The sequence below is a fragment of the Lichenostomus cassidix genome, unplaced genomic scaffold (assembly GCF_008360975.1).
Source record: "Lichenostomus cassidix isolate B80296 unplaced genomic scaffold, HeHo_3.0 HiC_scaffold_36, whole genome shotgun sequence".
Classification (NCBI taxonomy): Eukaryota; Metazoa; Chordata; class Aves; order Passeriformes; family Meliphagidae; genus Lichenostomus; species Lichenostomus cassidix.
In genome coordinates, this window is record NW_028147270.1 from 1141447 (window position 1) to 1155552 (window position 14106).

The following is a 14106-nucleotide window of genomic DNA, read 5'->3' on the forward strand; positions in this document are numbered from 1 at the left end:
TAAATGACCATGAATGATCTCCAGAACCCCATAAATGACCATAAATGGTCCATAAATGACCACGAATGGTCTCCAGAACCCCATAAATGACCACAAATGGTCCATAGATGACCATAAATGGTCTCCAGAACCCCATAAATGACCACAAATGGTCCATAAATGACCACGACTGGTCCTCAGAACCTCATAAATGACCATGGATGGTCCATAGGTGACCACAGATGGTCCATAGATGACCACAGATGGTCCCCAAAACCCCATAAATAACCACGAATGGTCTCCAGAACCCCATGAATGACCACAAATGGTCCTCAGAACCCCATTAAAGACCACGACTGGTCCATAACTGACCATAAATGGTCTCCAGAACCCCATAAATGACCATAAATGACCATAAATTATCTCCAGAACCCCATAAATGACAACTGATGGTCCCAAAAACCCCATAAATGACCACAAATGGTCCATAAATGACCATAAATGATCTCCAGAACCCCATAGATGACCACGAATGGTCCATAGATGACCATGAATGTTCTCCAGAACTCCATCAATGACCATAAATGGCCACTAATGACCTCCAGAACCCCATAAATGACCACAAATGGTCCATAGATGACCACAGATGGTCTCCAGAACCCAAAAAATGACCACAAATGGTCTCCAAAACCCCATAACTGACCATAAATGGTCCATAAATGACCATAGATGGTCCATAAATGACCATAAATGATCTCCAGAACCTCATAAACAACCAAGAATGGTCCACAAATGACCACGAATGTTCTCCAGAACCCCATAAATGACCACGAATGGTCCACAAATAACCACGAATGTTCCCCAGAACCCCACAGATGACCCCAAACCCTCCCCAAACCACCCCAAAAACCCCCCCAAAACCCACCACGAACGACCACCAACCTCCCCCCGCCGCCCACCTTCCGGGATGGCGGCCACGGCCAGCGCCACGGCGATCTTGAAGTAGTAGATGGCGCCGCGGATCCAGGAGCCGCCGTGGACGGGGTCGTTGAAGTGGCCGATGTTGATGGCCCAGACGGCGACGCAGATGAGGGAGATGACCTTGGAGAGCTGCTCGCCGAACTCGTCCAGTTTTTGTTGGAGAGGAGTCTTGTCCTGCTCGGTGGCCGCCATCTCGTCGCGGATCTTGCCGATCTCGGTGTTGACGCCGGTGGCGACCACGATGCCGACGGCCTTGCCGGCGCCGATGTTGGTGCCCTTGGGGGAGGAATAATGGTTTTGGGGGAAAAAAACCCAAAAAATTGCCCAAAAAATAAAAAAATTTAAAAGAAATCCCCCCCAAAAAATCCCCCAAAAAATAATAAAAAAAATTTTAAAATCCCCCAAAATTAAAAAAAAAATTCCCCCAAATAATCAAAAAATCCCCAAAAAATAATTTTAAAAATTCTAAAAAATCCCAAAAATCCCCGAAAAATCCCCAAAATCCCAAAAAATCCCCAAAAAATCTCAAAAATTCCCCAAAAAATCCCCAAAACACCCAAAAAATCCAAAAAAATCCCCAAAAAATCCCAAAAACCCCAAAAAACCCCAAAAAATCCCAAATTTCCATTCCATGGCCCTCAAATTCCCCCCAAAATACCCAAAAAAACCCAAAAAATCCCAAAAAAATCCCAAAAATCCCCCAAAAAATCCCCAAAAAATCCCCCAAAAAATCCCCAAAATTCCCCCAAAATCCCCAAAAACCCCCAAAATCCCCAAAAAATCCCCAAAAAATCCCCCAAAAAAATCCCCAAAATCCAAAAAAATCCCCCCAAAAAATCCCCAAAAAATCCCCAAAAATCCCCAAAAATCCCCAAAAAATCCCCCAAAAAATCTACAAAATAAAAAAATTCCAAAAAAATCCAAAATCACAAAAATCACCAAAAATCGCCCAAAAAATTAAAAAAAAAAATTAAAAAAAAATCCCAAAATCCTAAAAGTCAAAAAAAATTCCCCAAGTCCCAAAATCCTAAAAATAAAAAAAAAATCCCCCAAAAAATCCCAAAAAAATCCCCCAAAAATAAAAAAAAATTTCCCAAGAAATCTCCAAAAAGTCCCCAAAAAATCCCCCAAAAAATACCCAAAATTTTTGGGTTTTACCTCCAAAAATAAAACCCAAAAAATGGAGTTTTGACCCCAAAAGTCAAAGTGACCCAAGATGACCCCAAATGACCCCAAATGACCCCAAATGACCCCAAATGTCCCCAAATGACCCCAAAGTGACCCAAAGTGACCCCAAATGACCCCAAGATGACCCAAAGTGACCCAAAATGACCCCAAAGTGACCCCAAGGTGACCCAAGATGACCCCAAATGACCCCAAATGACCCCAAATGACCCCAAATGACCCCAAAGTGTCCCCAAAATGTCCCAAAATGACCCCAAATGACCCCAAAACTTCCCCAAAATGACCCAAGATGACCCCAAAGTGACCCCAAGGTGACCCCAAATGACCCCAAAATGACCCCAAATTACCCAAAATGTCCCAAAATGTCCCAAAGTGTCCCCAAAATGACCCCAAATGACCCCAAAGTGACCCAAAATGACCCCAAAACTTCCCCAAATGACCCCAAAGTGACCCAAAATGACCCCAAGATGTCCCAAAATGTCCCCAAATGTCCCCAAAGTGACCCCAAGGTGACCCCGAGGTGACCTCACCGAGAACAACATGTTCTTCTTGTCCTGGTTGACAGCTCTGGGGTCAGGAACGGGGTCAGTGTGCTTGATGACCGACACCGACTCGCCTGGGAACCAGCACGGACCGGTTGGGACCAGTTTGGACCGGTTTGGACCAGTATAAACCAGTATGGACCAGTAAAAACCAGTATAAACCAGTAAAAACCAGTAAAAACCAGTAAAAACCAGTAAAAACCAGTTTGGGATATGAGGATCTCCTTCCCAGCCAACACTGAAATTCCCAGTTTGGACCAGTTTGGACCAGTATGGACCAGTACAAACCAGTTTGGACCAGTATAAACCAGTATAGACCAGTATAAACCAGTATAAACCAGTATAGACCAGTATAAACCAGTATAGACCAGTATAAACCAGTAAAAACCAGCAAAAACCAGTAAAAACCAGTAAAAACCAGTTTGGGATATGAGGATCTCCTCCCCAGCCCCCACTGGAATTCCCAGTTTGGACCAGTTTGGACCAGTAGAAACCAGTACAAACCAGTATAGACCAGTAGAAACCAGTAGAAACCAGTAGAAACCAGTTAAAACCAGTAACCCCTATGCCACTCCCATCCATCCCAGTTAATACCAGTTCTTCCCAGTTTGGACCAGTACAAACCAGTACAAATCCAGTATACCAGTCCAAACCAGTCCAAACCAGTCCATCCCAGTATAAACCAGTTCCCTCCCAGTCCCTCCCAGTTTATCCCAGTCCAAACCAGTAACCCCAAACTCCCTCCCAATCCCCTCCCAGTCCCTCCCAATCCCTCCCAGTCCATCCCAGTTCCTCCCAGTCCATACCAGTATAAACCAGTAACCCCAATCCCCTCCCAGTCCAAACCAGTCCAAACCAGTCCAAACCAGTAACCCCAAACTCCCTCCCAGTCCCTCCCAGTATAAACCAGTCCCTCCCAGTCCATCCCAGTCACACACCCCCCATTCCCTCCCAGTCCCTCCCAGTATAAACCAGTCCAAACCAGTAACCCCAAATCCCCTCCCAGTTCCCTCCCAGTCCAAACCAGTATAAACCAGTCCAAACCAGTTCATTCCCAGTCCCTCCCAGTCCCTCCCAGTACAAACCAGTCCATCCCAGTCCATCCCAGTTCCCTCCCAGTCCATCCCAGTATAAACCATCCTCCCAATCCCCCCATCCCCCCATCCCCCCATTAAACCAGTAACCCCAAACTCCATCCCAGTCCCTCCCAGTCCCTCCCAGTTCCCTCCCAATCCCCTCCCAGTCCCTCCCAGTACAAACCAGTATAAACCAGTTCCATCCCAGTCCCTCCCAGTCCCTCCCAGTTCCCTCCCAGTATAAACCAGTACAAACCAGTATAAACCAGTACAAACCAGTCCAAACCAGTAACCCCAAATTCCCTCCCAGTTCATTCCCAGTTCCTCCCAGTCCATCCCAGTCCATCCCAGTCCATCCCAGTATAAACCAGTTCGCTCCCAGTTCCATCCCAATCCCCTCCCAGTTCCCTCCCAGTCCATCCCAGTCCCTCCCAGTACAAACCAGTTCCATCCCAGTCCAAACCAGTCCAAACCAGTCCAAACCAGTCCAAACCAGTAACCCCAAACTCCCTCCCAATCCCATCCCAGTCCCTCCCAGTCCCTCCCAGTTCATTCCCAATCCCTCCCAGTCCATTCCCAGTCCCTCCCAGTCCCTCCCAGTGTAAACCAGTATACACCAGTGCTGACCGGTGAGGATGGACTGGTCGACGCGCAGCGTGGTGGATTTGATGGAGATGATCCGGATGTCGGCTGGAACTTTGTCACCCACTGGGGACACGCCGGGGGGTCACCGCGGGGACACGGGGGGGACTCGGTGTCCCCAAATGTCCCCAGATGTCCCCTAATGTCCCCAAATGTCCCCCAATGTCCCCAAATGTCCCCAAATGTCCCCAAATGTCCCTAATGTCCCCAAATGTCCCTAAATGTGGCCCCAAATGTGTCCCCAAATGTCCCCAATGTGGCCTTAATGTCCTCAAATGTCCCCAATGTCTCCAATAATTCAAATGTCCCAAATGTCCCCAAATGTCCCCAGTGACCTCAATGACCTCAAATGTCCCCAAATGTCCTCAATGTCCTCAATGACCTCAATGACCTCAATGACCTCAATGACCTCAATGACCTCCATGTCCCCAAATGTCCTCAATGTCCTCAATGTCCCCAAATGTCCCCAGTGACCTCAATGACCTCATTGACCTCAATGTCCCCAATGTCCCCAATGTGTCCTTAATGTCCCCAATGTCCCCAATGTCCCCAATGACCTCAATGACCTCAATGACCCCAAATCCCCTCAAAGTCCCCAATAATTCAAATGTCCCCAATGTCCCCAAATGTGTCCCCAATGTCCCCAATGTCCCCAATGACCTCAGTGACCTCAATGTCCCCAAATGTCCCCAATGTCCCCAATGTCCCCAATGACCTCAACATCCCCAATGACCTCAATGTCCCCAATGTCCCCAATGTCCCCAATGTCCTCAATGACCTCAATGACCTCAATGTCCCCAAATGTCCCCAGTGTCCCCAATGTCCCCAAATCCCCTCAAAGTCCCCAATAGTTCAAATGTCCCCAATTGACCTCAATGACCCCAATGTCCCCTCAATGTCCTCAATGTCCCCAATGACCTCAATGACCTCAATGTCCTCAAATGTCCTCAATGTCCCCAAATGTCCTCAAAGTCCCCAATAATTCAAATGTCCCCAATGTCCTCATCGACCTCAATGACCTCAATGTCCCCAATGTCACCTACCACCTCGGCGATGTCCCCGGGCACCAGGTCCCTGGCCTTGATGCGCTGGACGGCCTTGCGGTCAGCTCGGCGATGTCCCCAATGTCCCCAATGTCCCCAATGACCCCAATGACCTCAATGTCCCCAATGTCCCCAATGTCCCCAATGACCTCAATGTCCCCAATGTCCCCAATGTCCTCAATGACCCCAATGACCTCAATGTCCCCAATGACCTCAATGACCTCAATATCCCCAATGTCCCCAATGACCTCAATGACCTCAATGTCCCCAATGACCTCAATGACCCCAATGTCCCCAATGTCCCCAATGTCCTCAATGTCCCCAATGACCCCAATGTCCTCAATGACCTCAATGACCTCAATGACCTCAATGACCTCAATGTCCCCAATGTCCTCAATGTCCCCAATGACCTCAATGACCTCAATGTCCCCAATGTCACCTGCCACCTCGGCGATGTCCCCGGGCACCAGGTCCCTGGCCTTGATGCGCTGGACGGCCTTGCGGTCAGCTCGGTACACTTTGCCCATCTCCGGTTCGTATTCCTTCAGAGCCTCGATGGCGTTCTCGGCGTTGCGCTCCTGGGGACAGTTGGGGACATTGGGGACATTGGGGACAATGGGGATATCAGGGGGATTTGGGGACATTGGGGATGTTGGGGACATTGGGGGATTGGGGACATTTGGGGATGAGGACATTGGGATGAATGAGGACATCGGGGACATTGGGGACATTGGGGACATTGTTGGGGATGTTGGGGACACTTTGGGTCATTGGGGACATTGGGGATGTTGGGGACTTTAAGGGGACATTGGGGGAATTGGGCATTTTTGGGGACATTGGGGACATTGGGAGGATTTGGGATGTTTTGGGATTTTGGGGATGTTGGGGACATTTGGGGACTTTGGGGACATTTGGGGATTTGGGAACATTTAGGGTGAATGGGGACAATGGGGACATTGGGGACAATGGGGACATTGGGGACAGTTGGGATATTTGGGGACCTTGAGGACATTGGGGACATTGAGGTCAATGGGGAATTTGGGGACATTTGGGTTATTGGGGACATTGGGGACTTTGGGGTGAATGGGGACTTTGGGGACATTGGGGACATTAAGGGGATTTGGGGACATTGGGGACATTGAGGAGGACATTTGGGTTATTGGGGACATTGGGGACGTTGGGGACATTAAGGGGATTTAGGGACATTTGGGGACACTTTGGGCAACATTGAGGACATTAAGGACGTTGAGGACATTGGGGACATTGGGGACAGCGATGTCCCCAAAGTCCCAAAAGTCCCCAAATATCCCCAAAATCCCCAAAGTCCCTAAATGTCCCCAATGTCCCCAAATATCCCAAATTTCCCAAATGTCCCCAAAGTCCCCAAATGTCCCCAATGTCCCCAAAGTCCCCAAAATGTCCCCAAATGTCCCAAAATGTCCCCAAAATGTCCCCAAGCCCACCTGCCACACTCCCACCACGGCGTTGGCGATGAGGATGAGGAGGATGACGAAAGGTTCCACGAAGGCTGTGATGGTCTCTTCGCCCTCCTCGAACCACGCCAGCACCTTGGGGACATCGGGGACAAAGGTGACAAGGTGGCCTTGGTGTCCCCAAACCCCGAAATCCCCAAAAATTCCCAAAACCCCAAAAATCCCAAAGGGGACAAAGGTGACAAGGTGGCCTCGGTGTCCCCAAACCCCGAAATCCAAAAAAAACCCCAAAAAAATCCCAAAAAATTTGACCAAAATTCACCAAATTTGCCCAAATTCGCTCAAAATCACCCAAAATCATCACTAAATAGCTTCCTGTGACCTTGAGGACAGTTGGGGACAATTGGGGACAAAGGTGACAAGGTGGCCTCGGTGTCCCCAAACCCCGAAATCCCCAAAAAAACCCCAAAAAAATCCCAAAAAATATGACCAAAATTGACCAAAATTCACCAAATTCGCTCAAAATCACCCAAAATCGTCAACAAATAGCTTCCTGGGATCTTGGGGACAGTTGGGGACAAAGGTGACAAGGTGGCCTCGGTGTCCCCAAACCCCAAAATCCCAAAAAAACCCCAAAAAAATCCCCAAAAATTTGACCGAAATTTGACCAAAATCCATCAAAATTCACCAAATTTACCCAAAATCATCAACAAACAGCTTCCTGTGACCTTGGGGACAGTTGGGGACAAAGGTGACAAGGTGGCCTCGGTGTCCCCAAACCCCGAAATCCCAAAAAATTCCCGAAAAAATTCCAAAAAAATCCCAAAAAAAATCCCAAAAAATTTGACCAAAATTCACCCAAAATCCATCAAAATTCACCAAATTTACCCAAAATCATCAACAAACAGCTTCCTGGGATCTTGGGGACAGTTGGGGACAATTGGGGACAAAGGTGACAAGGTGGCCTCGGTGTCCCCAAACCCCGAAATCCAAAAAAATTCCCGAAAAAATCCCAAAAAATTTGACCGAAATTTGACCAAAATTCACCAAATTCGCTCTAAATCACCCAAAATCATCACTAAATACTTTCCTGTGGCCTTGGGGACAATTGGGGACAATTGGGGACAATTGGGGACAAAGGTGACAAGCTGGCCTCGGTGTCCCCAAACCCCAAAATCCCCAAAAAACCCAAAAAAAATCCCAAAAAATTTGACCAAAATTTGACCGAAATTCACCAAATTCGCTCAAAATCACCCAAAATCATCACTAAATAGCTTCTTGTGACCTTGGGGACAACTGGGGACAGTTGGGGACATCGGTGACAAGGTGGTCTCGGTGTCCCCAAACCCCAAAATCCCAAAAATTCCCGAAAAAATCCCAAAAAAATCCCAAAAAATTTGACCAAAATTCACCCAAATTCACCAAATTTACCCAAAATCATCACTAAATACTTTCCTGTGATCTTGGGGACAGTTGGGGACAATTGGGGACAAAGGTGACAAGGTGGCCTCGGTGTCCCCAAACCCCCAAATCCCAAAAAAATCCCAAAAAAATCCCATAAAATTTGACCAAAATTCACCTTAAAATCCCCAAAAAAATCCCAAAAAATTTGACCAAAATCGACCAAAATTCTCCCTAAAATCCCAAAAAATCCAAAAATCCCAAAAATCCCCAAAATCCCCAAAATCCCCAAAATTTCCCAAAAAATTCCAAAAAAATTCCCAAAAAATTCCCCAAACACTCAAAAACTTAAAACTCCAAAATCCCTAAAAATCAAAAATCCCAAAATCCCCAAAAATCCCCAAAAATCCCAAAATCCCAAAACCCCAAAAAACCAAAAAAATCCCCAAAAAATCCCCAAAAAAACCCCAAAAATCCCCAAAAAATTCCCCAAAATCCCCTAAAAATTAAAAAAAAATCAAAGAAATTCACAAAAAATAAAAAAATCAAAAAAACCAAAAAAATTTTTTTAAAAAATCCCAAAAAAATCCCAAAAGTTCCCAAAAAATCCCAACCTCCCCAACCCCCCCAACATTCGGTGAAATTACAACACACACACTCCTAAAATCCCAAAAAAAAAATTCAAAAAATTCAAAAATATCCTAAAAATCCAAAAATCCCCAAAAATCCCAAAAACCAAAAAGCCCCAAAATCCCAAAAAATTCAAAAATCCCCCAAAAATCCCAAAAAACTCTAAAAAATCCTAAAAATTCAAAAAATCCAAAAAATTCCTAAAAATAAAAAAAAATTTAAAAAAATTTAAAAATCCCAAAAATCCCCAAAATCCCAAAAAAATTCCCAAAAAATCCCACTTCTCCCCAAAACCCCCAACATCACACACCCAAAAAACAACCAAAACCCCAAAATAAAAAAATCCAAAAAATTCAAAAAAATTCCAAAAAAATCCCCAAAAATTCCCCAAAATCCCAAAAATCCAACATCAAATCCCAAAAAATCCCAAAAAATCCAATCGGAAAATCCCAGAAATAAAAAAAATTCCCCCAAAATTAAAAAAATTCAGAAAAAATCCCAAAAAATCCAAAAATCCAAAAATCCCAAAAAAACCATAAAATCCAAAAAATCCCCAAAAAATCACAAATCCCAAAATCCAAAAAACCCAAATCCCCAAAAAATCCCCAAAAAAACCCCAAAATCCCCCCAAAAATCCCAAAAATCCCCAAAAATCAAAAAATCCCCAAATTCCAAAAAAAAAAAATCCCCCAAAAAATCCCAAAATCCCCAAAAAAATCCCCAAAAATCCCAAAATCCCAAAAAATCCCAATTCCTCCCCAACCCCCCCAGGTGACATTCGGTGACATTTGGTGACATTTGGGGACACTTGGGGACAATTCTCACCTCCCCAAATCCCCAAAAATCCCAAAAAATTCCCCCAAAAATTCAAAAAAACAAAAAACAAAAACAAAAACAAAACCCAAAAAAAAAACCCAAAACCCAACCCCCAACCCCCAACACCACAACAACACCACAACCCAAAATCCCCAAAATAAAAAAAAAATTCAAAACCCAAAAACCAAAACCCAAAACCCCAAAAACCCACCCCAACCCCCAACAACACAACAACCACCCCAAACCCCAAAACAAAAACAAAAATTCAAAAAAAATCCAAAAAAAATCTTAAAAAATCCCAAAAATTCCCAAAAAATTCCCAAAAAATCCCAATTCCTCCCCACCCCCCCAGGTGACATTCGGTGACATTTGGTGACATTTGGGGACACTTGGGGACACTTTTTACTCACGAAGGAGATGCAGGCAGCCAAGAGCAGAATTCGCACCAACAGATCCTCGAATTGCTCCACAACCAACTCCCAGATGGACTTGCCTGGCGTTGGGGACAAGTTGGGGACATTTAGGGACATTTTGGGGACATTTTGGGGACATTTGGGATTTTTTGTAAAATTTGGGGATTTTTTGGGAATTTTTTTGGAATTTTTTTTGGAATTTTGGGATTTTTTTTGGAATTTTTTGGGGATTTTTGGGGGATTTTTGGAGTTTTTAGGACAATTTGGGGACATTTTGGGGACAGTTTGGGGACATTTGGGGATTTTTGTAAAATTTGGGGAATTTTTAAAATTTTTTTTGGCATTTTTTTGGGATTTTTTTGGGATTTTTGGGGGATTTTTTTGGGATTTTTGGAGTTTTTTTGACAATTTGGGGACATTTAGGGACATTTGGGGACATTTTGGGGACAGTTTGGGGACATTTGGGGATTTTTTGTAAAATTTGGGGAATTTTAAAAATTTTTTTGGGAATTTTTTTGGATTTTTTTTTTAATTTTTGAGTATTTTTGGGGTATTTTTGGCATTTTTGGGGCATTTTTGTGTTTTTTTGGAATTTTTAGGACATTTGGGGACATTTGGGGACATTTGGGGACATTTGGGGACTTTTTGTAAAATTTAGAGAATTTTTTGGAATTTTTTTTAATTTTTTGGAAATTTTTTTTGTATTTTTTTGTATTTTTGGGGTAATTTTGGCATTTTTTGGGCATTTTTTTGGTTTTCTTAAAATTTTTAGGACAATTTGGGGACATTTGGGGACAATTTGGGGATTTTTTGTAAAATTTAGGGATTTTTTCGGAATTTTTTTGGAATTTTTTTGGAATTTTTTTGGAATTTTTTGGAGTTTTTAGGACAAACAAACAACAAACAACACAACAAAAAAAGGATTTTTTTTGGAATTTTTTTGGAATTTTTTTGGAATTTTTTTGCATTTTTGGGACTTTTTTGGGGTTTTTTTGAGTTTTTAGGACAATTTGGGGACATTTGGGGACATTTTGGGACAAGTTGGGGACATTTGGGGACATTTGGGGATTTTTTGGATTTTTTGAGTTTTTTTGACAATTTGGGGACATTTTGGGGACATTTTGGGGACATTTGGGGATTTTTCTAAAATTTGGGGAATTTTTTTTTTACTTTTTTTTATTTTTTTGGGCTTTTTTGGGGTTTTTTTTTACTTTTTAGGACAATTTGGGGACATTTGGGGACTTTTTAGGACATTTTTGGGGCATTTTGGGTAATTTTTGGTTACTTTGGGTCATTTTTGGGACATTTGGGGACATTTTGGGTCATTTTTGGGGCATTTTGGGACATTTTTTTGTTATTTTGGGTCATTTTTTGGCTATTTTGGGACATTTTTGATATTTGGGGTCATTTTTGGGATATTTTGGGATATTTTTGGGACTTTTTTGGGACATTTTGGGGACATTTTGGGGACATTTGGGGACATTTTTCACTCACCTTCCTCTGCTGGAAGCTCTGGGGGGAGAAAAGGAGATTTGTTAGAAAAATCCTCAAAATTTCCCCCAAAAAATCCCCAAAAATCCCCAAAAATCCCCAAAATTCCCCAAAATCTTCCAAAAAACCCCAAAAATTACCCAAATTTCTCCAAAAAATCCCAAAATTTCCCCCAAAAATCCCCCCAAATTACCCAAAATTCCTCCAAAATCTCCCCAAAATTTCCAAAATCTCCCAAAATTTCTCAAAATACCCCAAAATTCCCCCAAATCCCCAAAATCCCCCAAATTCCCCCTAAAATCCCCAAATATTCCCCCAAATCCCCCAACCTTCCAAAATCCCAAAATTTCCCCAAAATCCCTCAAATCCCCAATTTTTTCCCCAAAATCCCCAAATTTTCCCCAAAACCTTCAAAAATCCCCAAATCCCCAAAATCCCCAAATTTTTCCCCAAATTCCAAAATCCCAAATCCCCACAAATCTTCCCCAAATTCCCCAAACGTCTCAAAATCCCCAAAAATCCCAAATTTCCCCAAAATCCCCCTAAATTTCCTCCCAAAATCCCCAAATTTTCCCTAAATTTCTCCCAAAATTTCCCCCAAATTCCCAAATCTCCTCCAAAATTCCCAAATTTCTCCAAAATTTCTCCCAAATTTCCCCAAAATTACCAAATTTGCCCAAATTTTTCCCCCTAAAATCCCCAAAATTCACCCAAATTTCCCCCTAAAATCCCCAAATTTCCCCCAAAGTTCCCAAATTCCCCCAAATTCTCCCAAAATCCCCAAAATTTCCCCAAAATCCCCAAATATTTCCCCCAAATTCCCAAATTTGTCCTCCAAAATCCCCAAATTTCCCCAAAATTTCCCCCCAAATTCCCCTAAAATCCCAAATTTTGCCCCGAATTCCCCCAAAATTCCCTAAAATTCCCAAAATTTCCCCCAAATTCCTACAAATTTCTCCCTAAATCCCCCAAAATCCTCCAAATCTTCCCAAATTTCCCCAAAATCCCCCAAATTCTCCCAAATTTCCCCCAAAATCCCCCAAAAATCCCAAAATTCTTCCCCAAATCCCCAAAATCCCCATTTTTCCCTAAATCCCCCAAAAATCCCCAAAATTCACCCAAATCCTAATTTTCCCCCAATAATCCCAAATTTTCCCCCAAAAATCCCCCAAATTCTCCAAAATCCCAAAACTTCCCCAAAATCCCTTCAAATCTTCCCCAAATTCCCAAAAAATCCCAAATTTTCCCCCAAAAATCCCAAATTTCCCCCAAAACCTTCAAATCTTCCCCAAATTCCCAAAAATCCCAAAATTTCCCCCAAAATTCCTCCCAAAATTTCTCCCAAAATCCCCCAAAATTTCCCAAATCCCCCAAAATTCCCAAAAACCCCAAATTTCCCAAAATCCCATCAGGAAATCTCCCCAAAAATCCCAAATTTCCCAAAAATCCCAATTCTTCATGGGAGATCCCAAAATCCCAAAATTCCAGCCTGGGATCCCAAAAATCCCCCAAATCCCATTGGGAATTCAATCCCAAAAATCCCAAATCCCTGGAAGATTCTCCCTAAAATCCCAAATTTCCCCAAATCCCATTGGGAATTTCTCCCTAAAATCCCAAATTTCCCCAAATCCCATTGGGAATTTCTCCCTAAAATCCCAAATTTCCCCAAATCCCATTGGGAATTCTCCCCAAAAATCCCAAATCTTCCCCAAAATCCCTCCAAAATCCCCAATTTTTCCCCAAAATCCCAAAATCCCCCAAAAATCCCCATTTTTTCCCCAATAATCCCCATTTTTCCCCCAAAAAATCCCAAATTTTCCCCAAAACTCCTCACCATTGGGTCCATATTTCTCGAGGCTCCTCTTGACCTGCTCGGGACTCAACCCAACTCCCTCCGAGACCCCAAAAAACGCCAAACACTCCTCGGCGCTCTTGGCGTGAGCGTTTTCCATGCTTTTTGTCCCCAAAAAAAATCCCAAAAATCCCAAAAAAAAATTTAAAAAAAAATTGCGGAAAAAATCCGGAAAAAAAGAGGAAAAAAAGAGGAAAAAAATGGAAAAAAAGGGGGGAAAAAAATGGAAAAAAAAAAGGGAAAAAATGGAAAAAAAATTGAAAAAAAATAAACCCAAAAAAACCTCTGAAAGTCCTAAAGAAATTACCCCCAAAAATCACCCAAAAATCACCTAAAATAGCCTAAAAAATCTCCCCAAAAATCCCTAAAAATCCCCCAAAAAATCACCTAAAAATCGCTCAAAAAATTCCCCAAAAATCCAAAAATCTAAATCCAAAAAATCCCAAAATTTCCAAACCCATAAAATCTCCATTCCCCAAAAATTCCCCCAAAAATCGGTCCCGGGACCAGGAAAAAACCCTAAAAACGGTCCCGGGACCCTAAAAAAACCCCAAAAACCCCAGAAAAAAATTGAAAAAAATCAGAAAAAAATCAGGAAAAAATGGGGAAAAAATGAGGAAAA

At 43.2% G+C, this 14106-nt stretch overlaps 1 protein-coding gene across 1 annotated transcript in view; it reads right to left on the bottom strand.

The window, feature by feature from the left end:
- LOC146423777 (sarcoplasmic/endoplasmic reticulum calcium ATPase 1) overlaps positions 1–13631 on the bottom strand; it is a 42566-nt gene extending 28935 nt beyond the window's left edge. The window contains exons 1-8 of the mRNA XM_085044541.1: positions 13467–13631; positions 11636–11653; positions 10139–10221; positions 6912–7016; positions 5888–6026; positions 4391–4471; positions 2676–2761; positions 939–1236 (exon numbers count right to left, since the gene is read on the bottom strand). Of these exons, the coding sequence (XP_084900667.1) occupies positions 939–1236; positions 2676–2761; positions 4391–4471; positions 5888–6026; positions 6912–7016; positions 10139–10221; positions 11636–11653; positions 13467–13584 (928 nt within the window). The 5' untranslated portion in view covers positions 13585–13631. The remainder of the gene's footprint in view (positions 1–938; positions 1237–2675; positions 2762–4390; positions 4472–5887; positions 6027–6911; positions 7017–10138; positions 10222–11635; positions 11654–13466) is intronic.
- Between the last annotated feature and the right edge of the window lie 475 nt (positions 13632–14106).